The sequence below is a fragment of the Anguilla rostrata genome, chromosome 10 (assembly GCF_018555375.3).
Source record: "Anguilla rostrata isolate EN2019 chromosome 10, ASM1855537v3, whole genome shotgun sequence".
Lineage (NCBI taxonomy): Eukaryota > Metazoa > Chordata > Actinopteri > Anguilliformes > Anguillidae > Anguilla > Anguilla rostrata.
In genome coordinates, this window is record NC_057942.1 from 16,537,673 (window position 1) to 16,560,879 (window position 23,207).

The 23,207-nt window shown below is 46.5% G+C and overlaps 1 protein-coding gene across 3 annotated transcripts in view; it reads right to left on the minus strand.

The window, feature by feature from the left end:
- Positions 1-2,352: 2,352 nt before the first annotated feature.
- The window catches only part of LOC135265143 (whirlin-like), an 82,246-nt gene continuing 61,391 nt past the window's right edge, over positions 2,353-23,207 (minus strand). The window contains exons 6-14 of one of the 3 annotated variants that reach the window (XR_010332867.1): positions 16,176-16,388; positions 15,560-15,775; positions 14,257-14,289; positions 10,932-11,003; positions 8,044-8,587; positions 7,368-7,537; positions 6,205-6,327; positions 2,877-4,790; positions 2,353-2,842 (exon numbers count right to left, since the gene is read on the minus strand). Coding sequence is in view for 2 of the 3 variants with exons in the window: in XM_064354468.1 (XP_064210538.1) it covers positions 4,608-4,790; positions 6,205-6,327; positions 7,368-7,537; positions 8,044-8,587; positions 10,932-11,003; positions 14,257-14,289; positions 15,560-15,775; positions 16,176-16,388 (1,554 nt within the window). In the remaining variant the exon portion in view is untranslated. Of the gene's footprint in view, positions 4,791-6,204; positions 6,328-7,367; positions 7,538-8,043; positions 8,588-10,931; positions 11,004-14,256; positions 14,290-15,559; positions 15,776-16,175; positions 16,389-23,207 lie in introns of all 3 variants that reach the window. The other 2 variants (XM_064354468.1, XM_064354469.1) reach the window with 2 other exon arrangements.

Sequence of the window (23,207 nt, forward strand, 5' to 3'; positions counted from 1 at the left end):
CGTATGTTACTTCCTGTTTTATGATCATCCTCGCATCACCGTCCGAGAAATAATCCCTCAAGGCTAGCTCAAGGATGAATTAAATACCATACCAGTGTATGAGTACGTCTTTCCATTGCAATCAAACGCCAGCCAAAGGTTGTGGCACAGTGATGTGTTACACTCTAATCTGAGGAGTTGCAGGTTTACATCCCAAATGGAGTTCTGATGTTTTACCTCAGGATTTTACCATAAAAATTTTTTTACATAAGTCTGCAGTATTTACAAGGTGTGACATTATAAGTCACCCTATGTGTCAACTCTCGCAATAAATGATATTATTATCCTTGTTTTGATTAACTGAATTATTTTGTCTGCTTCCCATACCAGAAAGGATTTCATTTATGTGATTGATTTCCAGGATAATTTAGCTCTGGAGAAGACCATTAATTGAAGGCCTTTTTATGCACAAGGTTGTCTTACCCTGTCCTTGCCAAAGCACTTGGTGCGTGTCCCATAAGCGACCTCCGCCTTCACAAAAAGGCTGTTAATGTCTGGCGTGTAAAATTCATGGCTGATCCTTTTACAAGTGAACCTTTGTGAGACACAAGTGCATGTGGGTTTAAAAGACTTAAAAAGAATACAAAAGTGCTGCATTGACCATAATATAAAAGTTTTTTTTCAAATAAAAAGAAGAGAGAGTTCACCCTCCTTTCTTAGTTTTTGCTTTATTCAGACAGGTAGAAGTTGGAGGGTAGCAGACTGTGAAAAGGATCACAGCTCAAAAGCTGCCATGGCAGGGGCCTGTATACAGGCTGTCACCCTACTGACTGCTATACAGCTTGACAATAAACCAATTTTTCAGTGTGATGTTTTATCACTTGAATTGTTTCTACTTTTTCTAGATCTTGTAGACCTCAAACTGAAAAAACAAGGTGGAATTGCACAGATTCCTTTTTAGGAATTTTAACAACTTTGTCTTTTTTATAATAAGTGAGATGAGAGGGGAAGAGAATGTCAATTCAATATTTTTCTTGGCAGTGTTAAAAAAACTCCCAGGACCAAGCGCTGGAAATGTAGTTTCTGTACAGGAGTTTGTTGTGCAGTTATCTTTACTGGAAAATCAAAGACATTGATTGTGTATAAACAGCACGGCAGCAGGGAGTTTGTGCAATGTATCTTATAGCTTCTTATTAAACAGTATAGTCAGTTTATTTATGAGGCGAAAAATAAAACAACATTGAGTCAAGAAGCAGTTACAGACATACGTCGAGAGGTTCACTAGATTAAGTCCTGGAAAATTTGTTGACTAATGGAGATGACATCCCTAGATGATTATGTGTTATATTGTTTCCAGTAGATAGTGCTGAGTCACTCACTACACAATACAGATGGTCCATGTTATCTTATCTTGGGTCATGGAATTAAAGGGAACAGGAGTGACACAATACCTCAGCATACCACACAAACAAAATCTGTTCTTCTGATCACAGTGTAGGAAATACATTTCACTGTCCCTTCTGTTTACTGGCATCTGAGATTGGGGCTGCAAAGGAACTGTTTCCAGTCTGCCTGCTGCATGTTTTACAATGCCACCTGCTGTCCCAGACCTGATTTGTTAGCCAGGATAGCAGAAATCTCGCTGGAAATCACATGCTGTGCTCTCGAGCCCATATACCAGGCCAGATTTCAAGTGAGAGAAAATTACCCTTTCCTAAATTTAAATCAAGGCTCCACAAGGGCTCGAAAATGTCACAGAGCTTTATGCGGGAGCGTGACGCTAACATGCTTGGGTAAGCGAACGCTGAAGTGAATTTGTGACCTTCAAGATTCACCTCTGCGTACCTGGCATGGCAGCAAGGCCCCTTGAATTACTGTTGACGTGAGGGAGAATTTTTGATTAGGTATGCGAGCATGAGAAAGGGAGAAACGCGGGGTTTTAAGTGCTCGCTAGAGAGAGCTTCTGTGCAACTGTGACAGTCACCTCTCACAAGCTGTTATCTGTATTCACTTGTTAAATTACATGAGAGACATCAAAGGCAGCGTTTTGCACACGCTCGTGTAGTCTCTGAGACAAAACAAAACTCCACCACTATTTGCCATAAAACATGGTAAGGTCCCTTGTGGGATTAAAAAAACCCACACACACACACACACACCGCACAGAATACTGCAATAAACACACTCATTATGGAGCACCTAGGTTCAGGTGCGTTCAAAGTTCAGGAAATGATCCAGCTTCAAGGTTTACAGACAGTCCCGTATTAAAATTGCACCGTGGAATACGCCATCCGGTGGGCATTGTTTTACACAGCTGCGACGTGACTAAAGTGACAAAACAAAAACACAACAAAGCCATTCGAGGATTTTAAAATTTATTTATTGTTTTCTCATTAGCAGGAATGTTCTGCTGTGTATTAAGTCTCCTGTTATTCCCCAGGTAATTCACATGGTGTGGGCTTTCTGTTACAGATTCATCCTTAGAACACATTCAGCCTCAGGCCAGAAAATTGCACAAATGAAAAAAAAAATGCAGGAAGAGCCAAACCTAAAAGCAAAACTGAATGAGGTGTGGATCATTTACTGTGAAACTGCTGAAGTAGAAAGTTACATTTTTGTCTCTTTATAATGTTATCAAGTTACACTGATATCTCTTTACACATTGGAATCGCTGCTGCAATTGCATTATTATATACAGTATAACACTACTTTTGGGGCCCAATACGTGCACATCTGCAAAAAAACAACCATGTATATCATATCTTTTCTTAGAAAAATAATGCAAAACCCTTTCTAAACTCATTCAAATCATAAATGCATATTCAAAATATTATTTGTTCAATATTTTATTAGGTCCAAGTTCCTGATTTGAGAAGGTCACACAGACAAATGGAAACTCTGAGTACACTTCTCTGGCTGGAACTTCTGTCACCATAGTGACAGCTCCATACACCTGTAACAAGCTTACCACTACGGACCCTCTAATCCAAAACTCTTGCCTCTTCATTTTTTCTTACTGAGGAAAACACACACACACACACACTTGGACATACACATACACACAGACATGCAGTAACGCAAGAAAAAACACATAAATATACATATTATTTAAATTCACATCCAAAAATACACACACAAACACGCACAACAAAAACACAGCATACACACACATGCATACACATACATTTACATACAAAAACAGTAACTCCAACACACATACACAGTCACACTCCTTTGTTCCCTCAGTAAACAAGTCACCTTTCCGTTGTCCCTCTATTCATCCGCCTCTCCGAAAATAGCCGCCTCCCCCTCCCAGCACACCCTACAATCAACATACACTTTTGGTAATTTCCTCATTTTCTCAATCGCGCCATCTCTCTACCTCTTCATTACAGTCTCATTAAGTCTCCCGCTTTGGATAAAGTGCTCATTTGTTACCCCAGTTCCCTCTGCTGTCTCCCCTGAATCGTAGCGTGTTTCCGAGCTTCTCCGGCGAAAAAGAAAATCGACCCTGTAACACGCGCTCAGGCCCCCGGGCCCGCTTCAGCGGAGCTACCGGTCACGCCACGCTCCGGAAACGTCCGCCGCCGCTGCCGCCACCAGACTTTTAATTACCGCGGCTTAGCGTAACTATGGAAGCAGGCCGGGGCGCAGAACTCCGCAAGCGAAAGTGAACTCAGCCAATGAGGGAAAGGCAATTAAAGCGGATTGGTTTAAGCGACCCTTATTACTGTAAGAAATAACTGCAATTGGCTAAAGTGATCCTGTTAGCAAAAATAACACCCTCACAGACCTGATTAAGAATCACATCTCTGACCTTCGCATTTTCACATATATATTACTATTTATTTGTACATATATTTTACATATACATATAAGTATATTACAGAGATGTCAGTGCAAATGTGTGTGTGAGGGGCGTACTTATAGAAAATGGCACCCGTAAACACATGTAGAAAACAGTCGATTCTTTGGAGCTGATGAGGTGATGTTATGTGGTGGGGATTCTGGGACGGCGCAAGCTGTTTCTCTGTGGGAGTCCCAGACTGATCCAAAGAAATGCTAAACCCCCATTTAGAGGGAGAGAACGAGAGAGAGGGGCTGTTGCTGAAGCTCTCTCGGCCCATCTGTTGTTGTGATAGTTTTCAGAGTCTCTGTTTCGCTGCTACCTCAGTCCCATGATACTTGGGGTGCTGCGGTAGCTGGGGTTCCGTCAAGATGGGGGGGCTCACAGTGACAGGAAGTAAGAGGGCACTGCAGTTTGCTCTCCATGATGTCATTGAGTCTTGTGTCCTTTCCCCAGAGGCCCCCCCAGCACCCCCCTTCCCTGTTCTTGAATTGGCTGGACATTCATTAATTTGGTCAGCCCAACCTCACAGCCCCTGCTCCCCTCACCTGTGGAGACGAGGACTGAGAGACCTTGGGACACGCCCTGGTGGGCGGGGCCTCTCTGCTGCCCCTCCCCCAGGCCTCCCACATTCCTACTTATGGGGAGAAGGATGGGAAGTGTGGTGAAACATCTGCACGAGCCTTGGTCTGTCTTTACCTCGCCTTTCACTGACCCCTCCTTCTCCACACTCCACATCCCCGCCGTCACCGCACCGCACGCAGCGTCTCTCTGGCGCCTCCTACAGGGCCACGTTGAGGTCGGAGACCAGGAAGTCGACGTGGTCCTTCTCTTTGGTCTTGAAGGCCTCGGCGATGAGGCGCGCGGCGTCCCGGTGCTCCCGCCCCCTCAGCGAGATCCCGTTCACCTCCAGGATCACCTGACCCACCTTCAGCTCGCCGCAGTTGTGGGCGGAGCCGCCCCTCTGTACGGAGGAAATGAGGGAGTAAGACACAACGGACCAGAAAAAAAGCAATAAGAGACTTTCTGGATTTTAGGGATTCTTAATTGTGATGTGTTCTTATTGTTATCATAGGTACCATGTGTCAAGGAAGGTCCAGTGTGGTAACAGTAGCCCATGGTGTGAGTGTCCTCACAAAGCCACTGTAATATGAAATTGTACACACCTCCAGTGGTCTGTGTTCCCTGATATTTATGGCCACCGCAGTATTGATATGGAAATCTCCTGTCGGCTGAAATGGACATTTGGCATGAAAATCAGGAAGCGCAAAACAAACAAGACGAGCAAAGACAAAGGCTTCATCGCCTCGGCTTCGTCCCCTCTGCATATCTGCGAAAGTGCTGATGAACGATCTCTCTGGTGGAGGGGAAATTAAAGTCCACTAGTCCCAGGGTGTTCGCCACCTCTCCGCCTCTCCTTCTCGCCCCCCCTCCCCCCCCGCTCCTTCCCTTAATTATAGAGCGCCTTGTTCCGACAATCCCTCTTTGCTCCTCTCTTTCATTTTGCCGCCCTTGTTTTCTTTTCCGCCCACCGCACCGTTCAGCCCATCTTTTTCCTTTCGCCCAAAGCAGACGCGGAGCTGGAGCCACCGCCTTCCGCCTTTACAAAGGAGAACAGCCTAGGCACTTGTGTGTTTCGTTGTTACGGAAACAAAATCCAAAACAAAACAAAAAACTAGCCGAGAGAAAATGAATCACGCGAGCCACCTGTGAACTCAAACTCGGAAATCAATCGAGCATGGCCTTGTTCACATAAGCGTTTCCAGAGAATCAGATAAGTCTGTGACATGTACGTGTCACTTTGCGAGCTAACAGGCTGAACAGCAGACACTTCACCAGTGTGATTTGCTTCCAAACCATAGACATTATTTACCATAGATATTTCTCTTCCCCAAGCGATGCTGCAGACAATTGCGTGCTGCCCCGTGAGGTCATTGGTATAGGTCTTTGGGAAGTAAATGGGTGACGTCACAGTCACTTTGTTCATATTTATTAATAGTCCATTGTCTGAACACTGAAACTGTATCTCAAAAGGATGAGCCACCAAGCAGGCCCTTTTCATTGACATACCATCCTGAGACCCCACAGAAAAAAGTAAAAAAAAAAAATGTTTTTGGCATAGTACAAATACGTGTCTTGGATGATTATTTATTAGTATTAAAATGTAATTGTTTAAATTAATAACATTATTTACACAGAACAATGGGTTTCAGCATAGTAGAATAATGGAATGGGTGAGATTAAGATCTAAAACCATTTGAAACTCATGTCCACTACAGGGGACAAAAATGATTTGCTGGGTTTTTGGAGGATATTGCTTGTTAGGTTACGTGGTGCAGGATGCAGCAGAAATGACCCTTGACCCCCATGTGACAGACCTGTATGGTGACGATGCGGGGGAGGGGCTGGCGGGTGTTGGCACCCCCCTCAATGGCGATGCCCAAGGTGCTGGCGCTCTTCACCACGCGGACCAGGGTGGAGGTGGGCTCCAGTAACCCCGGCTACAGTGAGAGAGCAGGGAGGGCACAGTTTGAGACAGAGGGGGGAAAGGAAACGCAGTAAGAGAACCCAGGGCTAATAACCCTTTGAAGGGTAGGTTTTTTTGGAATGTTTTTTTCTAAATTCCAAGTCAGTGTTCTAGTCTAGAACTCCAAAGCATCTAAATTCTAAATCAGTGTTCTAGAACTCCAGGTACCAATAGTGCTTGTTACATTAGCATTAGAATCTTCAGTAAAGGACATTCTAATCATATATTTGTCATCTCTCACCTTAAAGGGTTAAAGAGCTTTGCCTTTCTAAGCAAACCTCTATGACAGCCTGATAACAGGCTAATCCTTGAGTGTCCATAACTCAATCTCTCAGAGCACCTCTCTCACTCAACATTCCCCTCCACCGTACTGTCCGTCATTTCTGCTTCCTGCTCAGCTTTTGCAATGTTTGCTTTCAAACTTAGTGAGGAAACATCAACCACATTTCTGTTCTTCACAACCTTATACACAACCCTTATATCTCTCCTTTCAGCTATCACTAAATGTTGCACAAACAATGGGGAGTATTCTGTCTGTTTGGCGGTGAGACAATGTTATGCTGAGAATGTTCCCCAGATAGACTTAGGACATATTTATTTTTCCAAAGAACCTTTCTGTCAAAGTCATGAAAAAGTATAGAGGATATGTGTAAACATCAGAGATGATATGTCTCAAATATACTGTAATGCTGCATTTGGAGGCACTGAAACAGCACACTTAAATTAAATTGCTAACATTCATGATGAAATCAATGCAAATGACAATGCACAACTCTAAAAAGAAAAAAACTGTAAAATCTTGACAAAAGTGAATGACATTCAAAGGCCTTCCTGCAATGTTCCTTCAAGCTTCAAGGGGCATCTGGCACACTAGACTAATGTGCACGCTGGGAACGTGTACCCAAACTAAATGTCCTCAAACAAAGCGTTAGATGATTCTCCACTTTGTCCTCCACTCCTTTCTGTCTCCTCCCCTCTCCTCTCTCTTACACCCTTCTCCTCCCTCTCTCTCACCGGTTTGGTGGAGGGCTCGGCCGACGCGGCTCCCTGCGGCTCCCGCTGTGGGTGCGTCCTGGCAGGACGGGGGCTGCTGTCCTTACTGAGCCCCCCCGACTCGGCGATGTCCACCCCGCTGTCCTCGCTCAGCGTCTGCCCGCTGTCTGACAGCTGCGACAGGGTGGTGCCTGCACGTGTGCAGATGCGCAGTTACACACAGACGCGCACACGTGCATAAAGGAACCCACTCACTCATGCACGTACACACACACGCACACACAAAGGAATGAATACACATACAGTTCAAACAAACATGCGTGTGTTTGCACAGAAACAAACACATATGCATGCATGTATGTGTATGTGCATTAATACACACACACACACACACACACACACGTGCATGTGTGTGTGTACACAAACACACAGTACACTTAAACACAAGCACACGCAAACAAGCCTGGCAGTACACTGTAAATATACATGAAATATCTGGAGTATTGCAATTAGAGCTTCTGCAGGTGTCAATCTGCTCATGTTGCCATAGCAGCGTCCACAGGCTTCAGAAATAAATATCACACGCGTTTAACGAGCACCCGATCGATCCTGCTGCGATCAAAGGCTGCCGCGGGATGACAGCGCAGCCTCTGTGGACTGACTGTGTGCATCTGATCCCTCCCCCCTCCCCCCTCACCTCTGGCCTGGGGCAGCGGTCGAACCTCGGTGACATCAGCCTCCGCGCCGGGCCTGTGAATCTCCACCCTGATAAACTGCTGGGCCGAGCCGGGCGAAGAGGGCGGGGCCTTCTCCGGGCTGGGAGGGGCTGGGGTGGGTTCGGGGAGGGAGGGGGCGGGTGAGGGAGGGAGTGAGGGGGCAGGGGGCGGAGTCTGAGGGGCAGGGCGGGCGGGGGTTTTGGGAGATACAGGAGCGGGGTTGGCCGCGCTCGGGGACTGCACCCGGGGGGAGGGGCTGACCGGGGGCTGGGGCGAGACGTGGGGCGGCTGGGCCACCGCTGATTTGTGTGTGGGAGGGGCAGTGGGAGGGGCGAAGGCTGGGGAGGCGTGGCCACCATTCTGGGGGAGGTTGGAGGCGGAGGGGGTGGTGAAAAGCAGCCCTGACTGGGGCGACCCCGGCGAGGCCTGCTTGGACCGGTCCCTCCTGCTGGGCTGCCTCGAGACCCCCGGGGGAGGAGGGGGTTTGAAGGGGGGCGGGGAGTCGGACGCACACCGCACTTCATCCTGGAAGGAGAAATGCACACACAGCACGCTCTGGTTGTCCTTACCATCAAACTGCACGCCCCCCACCTCCCCATCTCAATTCACCGCTCTCACCTCTGCTCCGGGTCCAGCTAGGCCTTTGGTGTGCTGAGATTAAATGGACTGCATTTATACAGCGCATTTTCAAGCAACTACTGCACAGGGCGCTTTACAATGAATGCCTCTCATTCACCCATTTACGCACACGCTCGCACACCAACCGCCAGATTAACTCAGCAAACCAACGTGCTGTTTAAAAACAAAATCAATTTCACTCGCAAAAGGCAGGAGAATGTTGACAGAAGGCTCAGCACCCTGCTGAATACTTTTATGAAGCAAGCCGGATTTAATTTCGTTCAAGTTCAAAACGCAGAACAAACACTGAAAGCAGTTCAGTTCTCACGCTCCCTCAATTGTCTCTCTCCCTTGCTTTCCTTCTCGCTTGCTTCTCTCAAATCAGTTTTCATGTTTTGGAAAGGTGTACTGAAAACAATTTGTTTCTCTGAAAATAAGCGTGAGAGCTTTTAAGTAGCGTGAGATAAAACACGCAGGTCGTAACGCATCACGTGGCCGGCAGCGCTGCAGCGATTGGCTGAGGCGTGCCGTCGCCCGTGGAAGAAGCAGATTGGTCGGCAGGGTTCTCCCCGCCTCACCACTAAAACGTGACCGTTCCGGCCAATGAGAAACCCGCAGCCTGCCGGCCAAAGCGTAGTCCCTCAGTGCAATGCCGATGACTGCCCAGCTGCTGGACTGCAGAGAGAACATGAGAGGTGGCTGAGAGAACGTGCGGCCTGTGACAAAAAGGAGGGGCCTATGACAAAAACGAGGCATTCCTCGCTCCTAAACTGTAAATAAAACAGGAGGATAAAAGTAGGAATTACTACTCTCCCCTTGAGTTTACGATACCGGTATGTGGCTCTCCTCCTTGGAGGAGTTTGAGATTTGACACAGGGTGACCTGGAAATCCGGGGGCGACCCCTGCGCTCCTCGGGCAGAAGAACGCGTTTGCTTTTATTGATCTTTTTTATTCCACGAATGGTAAGAAAGTGGCAGGCTGTCTCTAAATCTTTCAGCTGGCAGAGGCAGCACTGCCTGTCCTCTCTCTGCAGCCAGGCTGACTAAGCTGCTCTCTGTGGTCAGCGTCTGGGCTCTCCGTAGGGCACATTCACTTTGTGCCTTTGTTCGAGTAACCCCCCCCTCCCACCCACCCACCTCTGGTTTTGTTGCTGTTGCGCTGGCCTGCTGTGAGCTGGGGGGGGGCTCTTATTGGCAAAGATTACAGTATTTTAGGGCCTTCTAATGTCCCCCTCCCATTTGCTGGCTCTTCTACACAAACACACACCCACTATGCCTTTGAGTTTGCAATGAACAGAGAAAAAAAAAACATCATACATATGGTTGATGAAAAAGGACACTTTGTTAAATTTCGTGGTGGGGGGAGTGGGGGGGGGGGGCTGTGACATCCCCTTTGCTAAAAGCACTATATCAAATAAGATCAATGGATTGATTTAGTAATTGATTCTAAGTTATTCCTATTCTTTGAAAATGTAACTCAGTATTAGCTATAAGTACACTGTAGCATGCAACCTGCTGTGTAGCTGGTTGGTTGCGTATCATTTATTTGGATGTACGTGCTCTGTTTACTTTCTTATTTTATCCAGCAGAAATGAAAGTGTAGCTGGATGGATGTGAAACGTGCTGAGCTTTGCGTGCCCGAACTGCGAATGTTATTTATAACTTTGTTCTATCAAATGTCATAACAGACCATTTCTGTTAATGTTACTATGTACTGAGCAGGCAAATTACCACAGCAGCTTTTCCATAATGCGGACTCTGGCTCTCATTCAAACGCGACCTCTAAATATCAAAGTTCTGCAACTTTTCAGAGTTAGGTTGTCTGTGCAAAAGAGTAACTGGAGTGAAATTAGGTTTGTCTCGTTCCACAGTAACCCATGCAGTTGTCGTTTGACCTTTTAATGGCTTTCAAGGAATATGTCATGGACTCTTTCAAATGAATGGCCTTCTGATGAAGCTACCAAGTTGTATTTTTGATTTGAAAATCTCTGCATGGTTAACCAGGTTATCACATGGATTGTGTTTTCAGTAAAACGAAACAATGGTGACATTGAATTTTGATTCTCACAACGCTGGTTTTCATTTTACAGGATATGTATGGTTCTAAAAAAGGAAAACCAAGCACTTTCACAACCTTAGATCTTTCACATTTATAATCAAGCTCTTACAGCGTTTACAAGAAAGGGAGCGGAGTCGGTGGACACAAAAAGCTCTGCTCTGAGTTCAGAGCTTCTGAGACTACAGGACTCACCAGAGAGATGTCGGGCAGGGCATTGAAAGCATCTTGTGGCACGTCGATGCTGCCCTCCAACGCGCTGTCATTCTGAAAAAGACAGAAGGCGAGAAATTCAAATAAAAGGAGACAAAAGATGAGTGAAACAATCCAAATCAGTGGTTCTCAAAACATTTACAGAATGCTTTGCAGCAATAAGAAACTAGGAAAACCAAGAATAGGTGTTATAAATTACTTTCATTTTCATTCATTACTTTAATCGAATGAATCTGTTTATTGGAATGTTGTTTTTCTGTAGCGTAATTGGTGTTCATTTATTTTAATTGTTTAAAGTCTAAACGGTGTGGTGTTAAAAACAGAAGTAAAACGATTTCATTGTCCATAATACGGTACTTTTTATTGAAATAGAAAACTGTAAGAAAAGGAGCCATATTTTCATGACAATGCAAGAGCAACCACACCTGGACGTGGAATTGCTAGTTTTGTTTCCCACAAATGGAATATTTGTCAGCTGCGTCAGGTTTTGTCTGCAGTAAATCCGTTTGTGTCAACATTGTTTGAATGCCACAATAGGGTGTGTGTCATTAGAAACATTTTGCAATGTGTTTGTTTTTTTTTAAACTGATCCAGACCAGGTTTAAACTTAAACTGCATTTTGCTACAGTATTTTCGTGGCATTATGAATGTACAACAGTGTGTGAACACATACTGTAACACAGACGCCAGAAGCATTTTGTTCATTTCACTCTGACAATTTGATATGCAAGCTATGTTCAGTTATGCAGTCCAAAGTTGGCTATGTGGGCATTGCACCTGTATGGAGTTAATCAATGCAAGTTACTTAAACGAGAGATACAAGGAATTTGGGAGACTGGCTCTACACTTGTCAAATAATGTAAGATACCCATTTGTTACATGCACGTAGGTGCAGTAAATTCTTGTGGTGTCCATTTTTTAGCTGTCACTATGGTAAAATGGAGTACATAATGGGATGCCGTATCAGGCAGTGCAATAGGGAACACTATTTACAGGCAGCAAATTTACAGTGGCTGTTAGGTGACAGTGAATATCCAATAAAATTGACAGTCGCTGTCCAATAAAATTGGCTACTTTCTCCGTACATTCAGCTCAGAACACACCGCCAGGTTGCTTTTATTTGTGAGTTTGACAGGGCTAAGCCAATGACTGAGCTTTGGCGTGTGAAAATGCGTTTCAGATGTTTGGACCAGTCAGTGCATCACAATACAGCTCTCAGAAAGTCAGTGCATTCTTTATTCTATGCAGCATAGCTGTAGTACAATGGTTAGGAAACTGGGCTTATAACCTAGGATCAGTTTCTAAGTAGGACACTCTTATTATACCCTTGAGCAAGCTACTTAACCTGACCTGCTTCAACATCTGTATAAACTGTATAAACGGTGCAAACGAGTAAGCAGGGACTGGTTGGCTAAAGAGTTGTTTCTCTAGAGAGAGTACATTCCTCTAATCAAGGACATGTCTGAAGATATTGAAACTTAGTTGAAGCGATTTTTTTTGGTTATTTTAAAAAGTGGTATTAAACAAAAACGAACAACAAAGAAACAGGCACTGGCATGTAAATGGAAATAAAATCTGGTAAGGCGGAAATAAATCTATTAAAACTAGTCAACCTTTGTTTTGACATCACAAGTAATGGCTCGTAGAGACGCTGTTAAAAGAGCCTCTCAGAACACGTTTGTTCTTTGGCCATGACGAAATTAGCGGTTGGCTGTGGCGCTAATGCACTGTTTTTCAAGGGAAAGAAATGAGCCGATTTGATTGGCAATAATGACACCAAACGTCCATCACACCCACAGTTAATAACTGTTCCTATTTAACCAGCCTCTTTTACAACTACTCCATAGTTGTGCTAAAGCCCAGTGTCACAGAATTACAGAAATTGAGCCGGACACGCCCAAATTCGCCAGCGCCTTGTGTTAAGGCTAGCGTATGACAATTGCGCATTGACTCTTAAAATAGGGCTTTTTTCACTCACCCTGCTAGCATCAAAGGGCAGATGTTTATCGTGTAGTTGAGAGCTCAAACTTCTCCAGGCTGCTGCCCTTATATGAAAAGCTATATTTACAATGCCAGCTGTAGAATATTTTTTCCATCACACTGCCTTCTGTTTCAAAACAAAATAAATGTGTAAATTTCCCTTAAGGGTTCTGTACTCAGTTCTGCTGTTGTTCAACTAGGGATGGTGATGAACTTTTGATGACCCAAGACATTTATGATATTAACATTTTTAATTTATTTTTTTTAAATACAAATATCGCCATCCAATGTGGGGCTGTACATGTCCAATTTCCACCCTAATTAGGAAGGTCCAATTGCAACCTTAACCTACTGCCCAATCAGGAGAGGGAACACTGCTGTTCTCTTCCAAAACATGAAACGCGGTGCGGTAACCAAAGTGGCATTACAAATTAAGCAAGTGAATGAGTGAGTCTTTTCATCAGTAAGGACAGTACCCAAGCAGAACGCAGGATCAGATTAAATTAACCTTAGCCTATCCTTTACTTAGAGAAATAAATGCAAGTGCTGCTTTGGTTCTGATGAGAAAACTTTTAAATTATAGTGATTGCTGAACTTGCCAAAATGTGTTCAAAAAGAGCAAAAGGCTTGCATTTAATTGTAGGTCAAAGTTAAGGGCAAACGCTGGAAAAAAAATGATTGCAGCGATGTTAGTGTGGAAAAACAGGACCTTTAGCCTTTAATGCAGCGGTGATTTTAGCCTAGCAGAAGCGAGTTTTGATTACAGCAGTAAAAAGTTAGTGTTAACATTTAAAATAGTTTATACGAGCCCAGAGGGGACGGGATGTGCTCTGCCAGTGTAAATCGCAGAGCTCTGATTCTTGCTGGGAGGGAGGACAGGTCTCCGCTGAGCTGCAGAGCAGCATCAGTACCCAGCGATCCCTTCATAATCACCGCTCAGTTAATCGCACAGCTCCCGCACACAAGAGAGAGAACGAGACCGCCGCTCATATGGATTAGCACACAGTACACACAAACACACGCAAGCACAAACACACCTGTGTTTGAGGAGGGGTACATAACAAATCAAACACACATACTGTACACACACTGTAAACACAGACAGATGTGAATGTGCACGTAGAGCAGCTTCGCAGGGCAATGTTATGTGATAGAGACAGTACATACAAAGGCCTGTAGAAATAATACCTTCAACAGGGCACACACACACACACACACACACACACACACACACACACACACAGACACACACACACACACAATGCAACATCCCCAGGAAAAGCTCAGAAATCAGGTCCACAGCAAGCTAAATTATAAGGCGGCCTACCTCCATCAAGTCTATCAAGCACAGCAGTCGTTCCTGGAGGGCCGGAGAGGGGATGGTAGCATAAAACAGTACATTTACTCTGATGAATGCAGGATAGTAAAGTCCATCACACTATAGCGCTGATGACATTCAATGCACTTAGATGACCGAGCTCAGACTAGAATGCTTCTGCCCACACTCAAGTTCGTCTGAGACACATCTAAAAGTGACTTCTGTGAGAACCCATGGTGTGTCAAAACTGGTACATCTGGTCCCTTCAGACCTTCACTCAGCTAACAAGAACATACATGTCCATATGTGCTATCTGCCCAACCACTACACATACATCCAGAGCTCCACCCAGGGTTATAGACAGAAAGACAGACAGGCAGACAGACAGGATGGCAAGCAGGCAGGCAGACAGACAGACAGACAGAAACATAGACAGACAGACAGACAGGCAGGGAGAAACAGGGAGAAACAGACAGACTCATACAAACAGACAGGCAGGCAGACAGACAGACAGACTTGCAGGCAGGCAGAAACAGAGACAGACACAGATAGACAAGCAGAGACAGACAGACAGACAGACAGGCAGGCAGGCAGGCAGACAGACAGGCAGGCAAACAGACAGACTGGAAGGCAGGCAGACAGACATAGAGAGACTGACTGACAGACAGACAGACAGACAGACTGGAAGGAAGGAGACAGACAGGGAGAGGCAGACAGGCAGGCAGGCAGGCAGTCATACAGACTGGAAGGGAGGCAGACAGACAGGGAGAGGCAGGCAGACAGACAGACAGACAGACAGACAGGCAGGCAGGCAGACTGGAAGGAAGGAGACAGACAGGGAGAGGCAGACAGGCAGGCAGGCAGGCAGTCATACAGACTGGAAGGGAGGCAGACAGACAGGGAGAGGCAGGCAGACAGACAGACAGACAGACAGACAGGCAGGCAGGCAGGCAGACAGACAGACAGACAGACAGACAGACAGGCAGGCAGGCAGACAGACAGACAGACAGACAGACAGACCAAACGGCAGACAGGCAGACAGACAGACAGACAGACAGGCAGGCAGACAGACAGACAGGCAGGCAGGCAGACAGACAGACAGACCGAACGGCAGACAGGCAGGCAGACAGACAGACAGGCAGGCAGGCAGACAGACAGACAGACTGAACAGCAGACAGGCAGCCAGACAGACAGACAGGCAGGCAGCCAGACAGACGGACAGACTGAACGGCAGACAGGCAGACAGACAGACAGGCAGGCAGGCAGCCAGCCTGGCAGGCCCCTCACCCTCCACCCCAGGTTTGCCACACACCCGTGCCGAGCCCGGCGTGGCGGAGCTCAGGTAGCTGGCGCAGGAGGAGGACAGCGTTTCGGGGAAGGAGACGGCGGAGCAGGGGTCGGGGTTCAGCCCTCCGGCCCTCTCCTGCCGGGCCCTCACAGCCTCGACCTCCCGACGCAGGACCAGCCCGTCGTAGCGCTCCAGGTCCTGGGGGGCCACCAGGGCCCGGATTTCAGACAGCAGGGAGAACTGTGGGGAGGGAGGGGAGGGCAGAGATCACTCTGAGCACGTGCCACTCTCAGGGCCCCACGTGGCCCCATTGGCTGGGGAAGTGCGGCCCGCCTCTACCCTCTGGTAGCTGGGATACCTCCGTCTCCAGGGAGGCAGAGAGAATCGGGCAACACCAGCTGATAGCAATGGGCTCTCAAAGAACATTACACACATGCCCTGAATAAGAAGTAGACACTATATGTGTAAATGTGCACAAAAAAAAAGGTTGTGTAAGTCAGATAAGATCATCTACAAAATGGTAGTAATGTAATACACACATGGACATTTAAATTTAAATGTCTTAAGCTGAGAGGCGCACATACTCCCTATGACATTTTAAAATAAAGAACAGAGCAGTGGGCGGGGCTTGTGTCCTCACCTTGGCGTGCGTGTTGAGCAGCTCGAACAGCGCCATGACGAGCGCCTCCACGGTGATGTGGGCGTCGCCGTACTCCTTCAAGTAGTAACCCATGGTCTGCCGCTCCGCCTCCGTCAGCAAGTGGCGCGCCTGCTCCTCCAGCAGGGCCCGGGGCGGGGTCACCAGACTGGACAGGGTCACCTGAGACCCGGCCATGCCCTTATAGAACACTGACTGGAGGTGACACGGACGGGGATGGGGGTGGAGAGGGGTGGACAGAGAGAGAGAGAGAAAGAGAGAGAGAATTTTTAAACATATTTCCTTCACTGACAAATGTGGAAAAGCTGCAAATCCTTCTGGCAGAACAGTCAACAGACACACTCACAGAACAGTATGTTTCAGCCTGTCAAAGCCTCAGGAACAGTGAGTAACCACTGTACAATGTGCTACCTATTCCTATTCAACTTGCAAATATTATAAAACAGTTAATAACTAAATGTGTTCAATAGATTTTTCCCTACTGTTTGAAATAGTTTCTTCTCATATGATGCTTTGGCAGTATTTACTGTATGTATTTCATGCCAATGTTGAAATTAATTGACTTGAGAGATGGAGAGAGCAAGAGAGAGAGAACAGTAACAAATAGGCAAATATGGAGATAGAGGGAATGAGAGGGTGATGGGAAAAGTGAAAAGGTGTGAAAGGGAGGAGGAGGCAGACAGTGAGAGACAGATAGATGAAGGAGCAAAATGGATAGAGATGACCGACAGAAAGCAACAATAGTGCAGAGAGAGATGGAAAGACAGAATGGATAAGAGAAGGAGAAAAAGATGAAAATTAAGGGGTTGGGGCAGAGGTGGACATAAAGAGAGAGAGAGTAACGATGAGAGAAAACCGATAGAGAAACAGAGGTATCGAGGGATTTGCTGGGAGGTTGAGGGGACAGCAATAAAGAAGAGGAGGGACAGGGAAACAGAGCAGAGAGAGGTTGGTGAGAGAGAGAGAGAGGGAGAGAGAGAGAGGGATTGAGGGACATATTTAAAAGTGGAGGAGACAGCAAAGAAAAAAGAAAGGAAAGAGAAGAAAGGAACAGGAGAGCATGTTTCTTTATTACAGTAAGTGAATCTCTTCACCCTGCCCTAGACTCCTCATTTATTAGCGTGTCGCTGGCCCCTCTAAATCACAGTCCCCTCCACTGTCCTCTGATTAACAGGCCCAGTGAAGGCCAGAGACAGGCTTGTAGCAATAAGCCCTGTTCTGCCATAATCAGATCTGAGTTGAGACCCAGGCTGGAGGGTTCAGTCTTTATGGCCTGCCCTGCTGACCGGGTGCCCACAAGTTACACACGTGTGCACACAGACACACACACACACACACGCACCAACAGAATGTACACACACACACTCTCTTTCTCAGTGTGTCTGTGTGTGTGTGCATATGATTGTGTGTGTGTGTGTGCGTGCATGTGTGTGCAGTGCAAGAGCGTGGGTCCTTGTGCAGGCTGTGCGATGGAATCGATTTGAAGTGCTTTTGCCTGCATGTGCAGTGCCCCATCAGAGAATCACAACAGAGGTGCATAACTTTCTAGGAAGTAAAAGCAGAGCCATTGTGGTATTCAGGGTCAGGCCTAACACCGCTGGGTACGCTCCAGAGTGGGCAAACGATAAGCCTGGATGGGCTGCGTGCCCCGCAATGAGAGTTCATCAGGCTGCCTGTCCAAGCTGGAGCACTGCAACACAAAGGCTCCAACCCCAACCGGTGTTAGCTTCCAAACCCACACGTTTACAGGCACTGAGAAAACAATGAAACAAGGAAAACAACTGAGATGGGGAGAGCGAATGGTAAGGAACCAACAAGGGATTTACCAGAACAAGGAAAGAGAGAGAGAGAGAGAGACAGAGAGAGAGAGAGAGCTCAGCTGCAGGGTGCCGGATTGAAAATCGATTGTTCATAAATGTGGGCAGATTGGCATCCACCTTGGGGGGCTACATCGTGACTTAAGAGTCTGCTGACCGAGCGGAGCCGGAATGGCGACGGGAAAAATCCGTACGGGTTCAGGAACAGTTCAGTTCCCTCTTCCATTCGTAACGTTCCCCAATTTACATCAGAACTGCTGTATCGGTATTACGCAACTTCCCCGCGCGTTCTGCTGAAATGTCTGTCGAAGCTAAACTCAACCTTCACTGTGCCAGATGACAGGAGAACTCTCTGAGAAAGAGAAGCATTTGAAGTGAGATTCACTGACAGTTGCAAAAGAGCTCACAATCCATTTTCTTCATGCTAAATGTCTTGTACCTGCCACTGTTGAACCCAGAGTTCATCCTCCAGAACTCCTACCCTACAGGAACTCCATAGCCAACTCAGGAACTCTGTGCTCGTCTCTTCTCTTTTGATTACGATTCATCTTTATGACATTGCAAAAAGCAGAAAAGTGCTGCTTGGTGTTTTAACACTGCTTTGAGTTTTGGGGGAAACGACAGTAATGAAACAGGTCTGCCATTGTGTCACACGGGTACTGCCGTACGTGCAACCGTTCTCCAGAGCTCGCTGTCGAAGTGCTGTGCACTGAAGCGGAGAGAGACTCTGCCTCAGAGGTAAAACTTTGCTGGCATGGGATTTTAAAGTAGACTTGTTTAACTGCTGTCACGGGCTCTCTGGGCTGGAAATCCAATCTAGGCCAGATCAATCGATAAAAAACCATAATCACCCTCCATGCGCTGCAACAACAAGCGAGCGCAGTAAATTGGGAGCTCCAAGCTTTCTGTCAATACTCATGCATTCTGAAGGCAGCGTGACGTCTCTCTAAAGACACCCTGAGTGCTCTCCCAAAGGCCATCAAAGAGACACTCGTACTCACGAGGCTTTGGAGTGAACATGTGACCACGATCCCAGAGAGCCCTATATTAACCAGATTTGAGAAACCATAAAGGGAGAAACCACACATAACATGAATCTCCTGAAAGTTTGTGTGAGTAAGTTTGTGTATGTAGGGGGTTGCATGTGTCTGTTTGTGCGTGTGCTTGCAGGTGTGCCTCTGCATGTTTGTGTGAGTGCGTGTGTGTGTGCGTGTGTCTGTCAGTGAGTTATTAAAGTTGAGCCATAAATGGGCATTTCTGTGTGAAGTGTGTGTGTGTGATGTAGTGTTTTTGTTAGTTAAGGTGGTCTCTGCGTTTTGTGTGTGTGTGTTGTGTTGTTTGTGTGTGTAGGGTGGGGGTGTGTGTGTAGTTAAAGGTGTGCCTCTGCCTGTTTTTGTGAGTGTGTGTGTGTGTCTTTGTGTGTAGTTAAAGGTGTGCTTCTGTGTGTTTGTGTGAGTCTGTGTGTGTGTATGCCATTGCACATACTATATGTAGGTATGCATGTGAAGCTGCAAGAGTGCAAATGTACATGCGCAAGTGCGTATTTGTGTGCAAGCGTGTATGCACATGAGTGTGTATGTACAAGTGTGTGTATTTGTGCGTAAGTGTGTGGGTTTGTTTTGCACTGTGTTTGTATTTGTGTGCAAGCGCATGTGCAAGTGGGTGTATATCTGCAGGCGTGTGTATTTGTATATAAGTGCGTGTGCATGTGCATGTGAGCGTGTGGGTGTGTTTGTGCAAGTGTGTGTATTTGTGTGCTAACGCATAAGGTTTTGGTTTGTATGTGCAAGAGCATGTATTTGTGTGCAAGCACATGTGCATGTGCATGTGAGCGTGTGGGTGCGTATGTGCAAGTGTGTGTATCTGCAAGCAAGCACACGTGCATTTGCATGCGAGCATGTGGGTGCACATGTGCAAGAGTGCATGTAGGTGTACGCTGTGCATGCATTGGAATCAGTGCACACCAGAGCTGAGCCAGATGCTTAATAGCATCGTTAGTGTGGAGGGAACAGAGCGGTTGACTGTAATGATCTATGGGATATGGGAAGTGCCCCCGGCTGCTTTCCCTTGGCCTGTCAGATGTCTGTCCTGTTCATCCATGTGTGCTGACCCTTCAGCCTCTTGCTGACTGCCCCCGGTGACTCACAGTGTCTTCATACGGCCTATTAAAGACACCAAAACTGATCTCCGACTCTCTGCCTCCTCCGACCACATTTCAGACCAAATCAGACTGCCCTTTCGCTGTCGGCTGAGTGGTGTCTGCAACACCACTTCTGACCAACTGCAGTCCAATGTGCTGCATATATATGCGGTCTGTTGCTGGTATTGCAAACCACAAGTGAAGGAAAAACAAATCAATTAATTCATGCAAGAGATAAAGAGAGAGAGAGAGATAGACTTTGATGGCCCTTTATTAGAACATCACTGTCAATTCATTACACTAGAATAAAGATAGGAATACAATTAGAAACAACCCAAAACATGAATACTCACAGTATGAAACCCAAAAGGAACGAAAATAAATAAACCTTAGTCACAAATCATCAACAAAAATTTTTTTTTGACTGACCTCGCCCCCTGCCCCCCCCCCCCCCCATCATGGCATTGTGATTTCACAACCCTCCTCATCAGCCAGACAAAGAGTGGGAGAGGGAGACAGAGAGAGAGAGAGGCAGAGAGAAAAATAAGAAAACCAGAAACAACAAACCCCCTACTCTTTTCACTGAAAACCCTTAAATGATCCATTCAAAATCAAGGACAGCCCCCTAAGCTCACAACACAAACACCTCATTATATCAAGCCATCTGAGGACAGCACAACTACAGCAACAAGACTGGTGCAAGCAAAGTAACATCACCTGTTGAAAAACTGAAAGTAAAGCCCTAAGCAAATCTGCATGCTGTAATGCCAAGAAAGGGAATTTACCCTGGATTACTGCCTGACTAAAGCGTACAACATTAGAATGAAAACAGTAGCGAACAGGGGATTGTGAGAGAACACAGTCAGCGAGACGTATGCTGCAAGACCATCAGCGGAACAGCTGATTGGCTCGCCAAGAAGAACCCAACACAGTCAGCGAATGCAGCCTGTGATTGGCTGCCCAGAAGGAACACAGTCAGCGAACACAGCCTGGGATGGCTGCCCAGAAGAAAACAACACATAGGTGAAACGGTAGCGCTGTGATTGGCTGCCCAGAAGAACACAGTCAGCGAACACAGCCTGGGATTGGCTGCCCAGAAGAACACAGATAGTGAACGTAGCCTGTGATTGGCTGCCCAGAGAGTAGCTAGAGAAGGTAGAGAACTTGTAATTTTGTAAAACACAAATTTGCAGATCTTCTGAGAAGAGGGAAGGAAAGCCAATAAGATAGGCTGAATACTGATCTAACAAAATCAGAAGGAGCAAAAAGCATTTATCCTTTATCTGTCATTTTTTATCTTCTTCCAAATTTGGAATGCCCAACAATAATCTGAGGCCCATCTCATCTCCTCCAGAGCACATACTGCCAGTCACAGGTTCTTTTCACTCAGCAGTTATTGCATTGAAGGGGAAGTCATCTTTTTCCCTTTTCATACATCCATCTTTGATTCTGGTGAGCGCTTCTGAGCACCATCAATCTCTAATGTGCTTGCGTAAGGGAAACTGGGAGGCGAATTAGCCTGCGGATATCATTAGCCAATCCGGTCCACTCTCTGCCCTGAGAATCGGTAACTGACGCGCGGGGTCGTTCTCCGATGCGGTCCAAAATCCCAGAGAGCTCAGAAGAGCAGCGGGATAGAGACGGAACAGCCTCAGCCAAATCAGACTGTCTGCCAGATCTGGACAGCTATAATTAAAATGACAATGACCGATTTGCTGGGGGGGCAAAAAAGGAAAAGAATCCAACCACCGCTGTTAGGCTGCAGTTACTGAAATATTTAAATGCAATAATACTTAAACTATATATATATATATATGTGTGTGTGTGTGTGTGTGTGTGTGTGCGTATATACACCATGGCAGGGGTGCAGAGTACAAAAAAATAATAAATCAAAGCTCTGCGCTGCAATATGGCCGCAGTAACTACACGTGTAATATGACAGAAATAGTTATATAATGGTCCTGACCTTGGAGCTCATTCGCAATTTGCGCTGCACCCAACCTTCCTAAAGACTAATGAAATGCAAATATGGCATTGCCTATCTAAGCAAATACAACCCGGGGGGAAGAGCGCATGACTGGCCGTCGTAAGCGTTTATAAATCTACCGAGCAGAGGCCGTTTACTTAATGGCAAACCATTCGTTTGCATTACTTGGTGCAGTCGATTAAAGAGACCGGACTCCCGACCTCCCAAAGACCCCATTCGTTTTGTGCGGAGAAGAAGAAAGTTTCAGGGGAACATCTGTTTGGGGAAAGTGTACACCTGTGCTCTTCTGGCAGAGTGGTTCGGTCGCTTAATTTCTGCAGGCCTCCTTAATCAAAGTAATCATGCAGGAATGCGGGTCACTACGCTAAGTCAGCACAGCGCGGCGGTGCTGTAGACCGACAGTCCCCAAACTATCAATACGGACTCCAGGCACATGCAAATAACTGACTGTATATACGATTATATTCAAATAACTAACTGCAAAATGTGCTCAGGCAGCTTGAAAAACGTTTGAACAGCCTCTTTGCAGTTAGCGTTTACCCCCCGTGGAGAGGGAATTAAGCGCTTCGAGTTATTTTTTTTCCACATACTATTTTGAGACGCAGCGCACGTGCCGTGCAATCGAACGATCTTCGCTCAGTCCGACGCTCTCGCGCTCAGAAGCCAAGTCGTGACGCTCTGCGACTTCTCTGTTCTGCGAGGCGACGCCCTTCCATCGCTGCAGCGGCTCATTTATCGTGCCATGCAGCTGCTCCGATTAAAATACAGCGCTCCGACCCTCGTTTAGTCAGAACGCCCTGCCCGCCAATCCCAAATTTAAAAAGCTCATTACTTGAGGCTTTGCCAGATTGCCAGAGGCTGACAAAGGAGAAGTTTGTTTATGAGTTGGTGAGGAGCTTGGATGTGGAGCAGGTCGTGCTGTGCTGTGTGTGTGGCTGTGGTCCTGCGTGCTTGTAAGCTGTGGTCCTGTCTGGAATACATTAGGCATGGGAAGGGCTGATAGCTGCAGTCGGAATTTTGGGAGATAAGTTTATAAGTTCTATGTGTGTGTGTGTGTGCATTTGGACGCA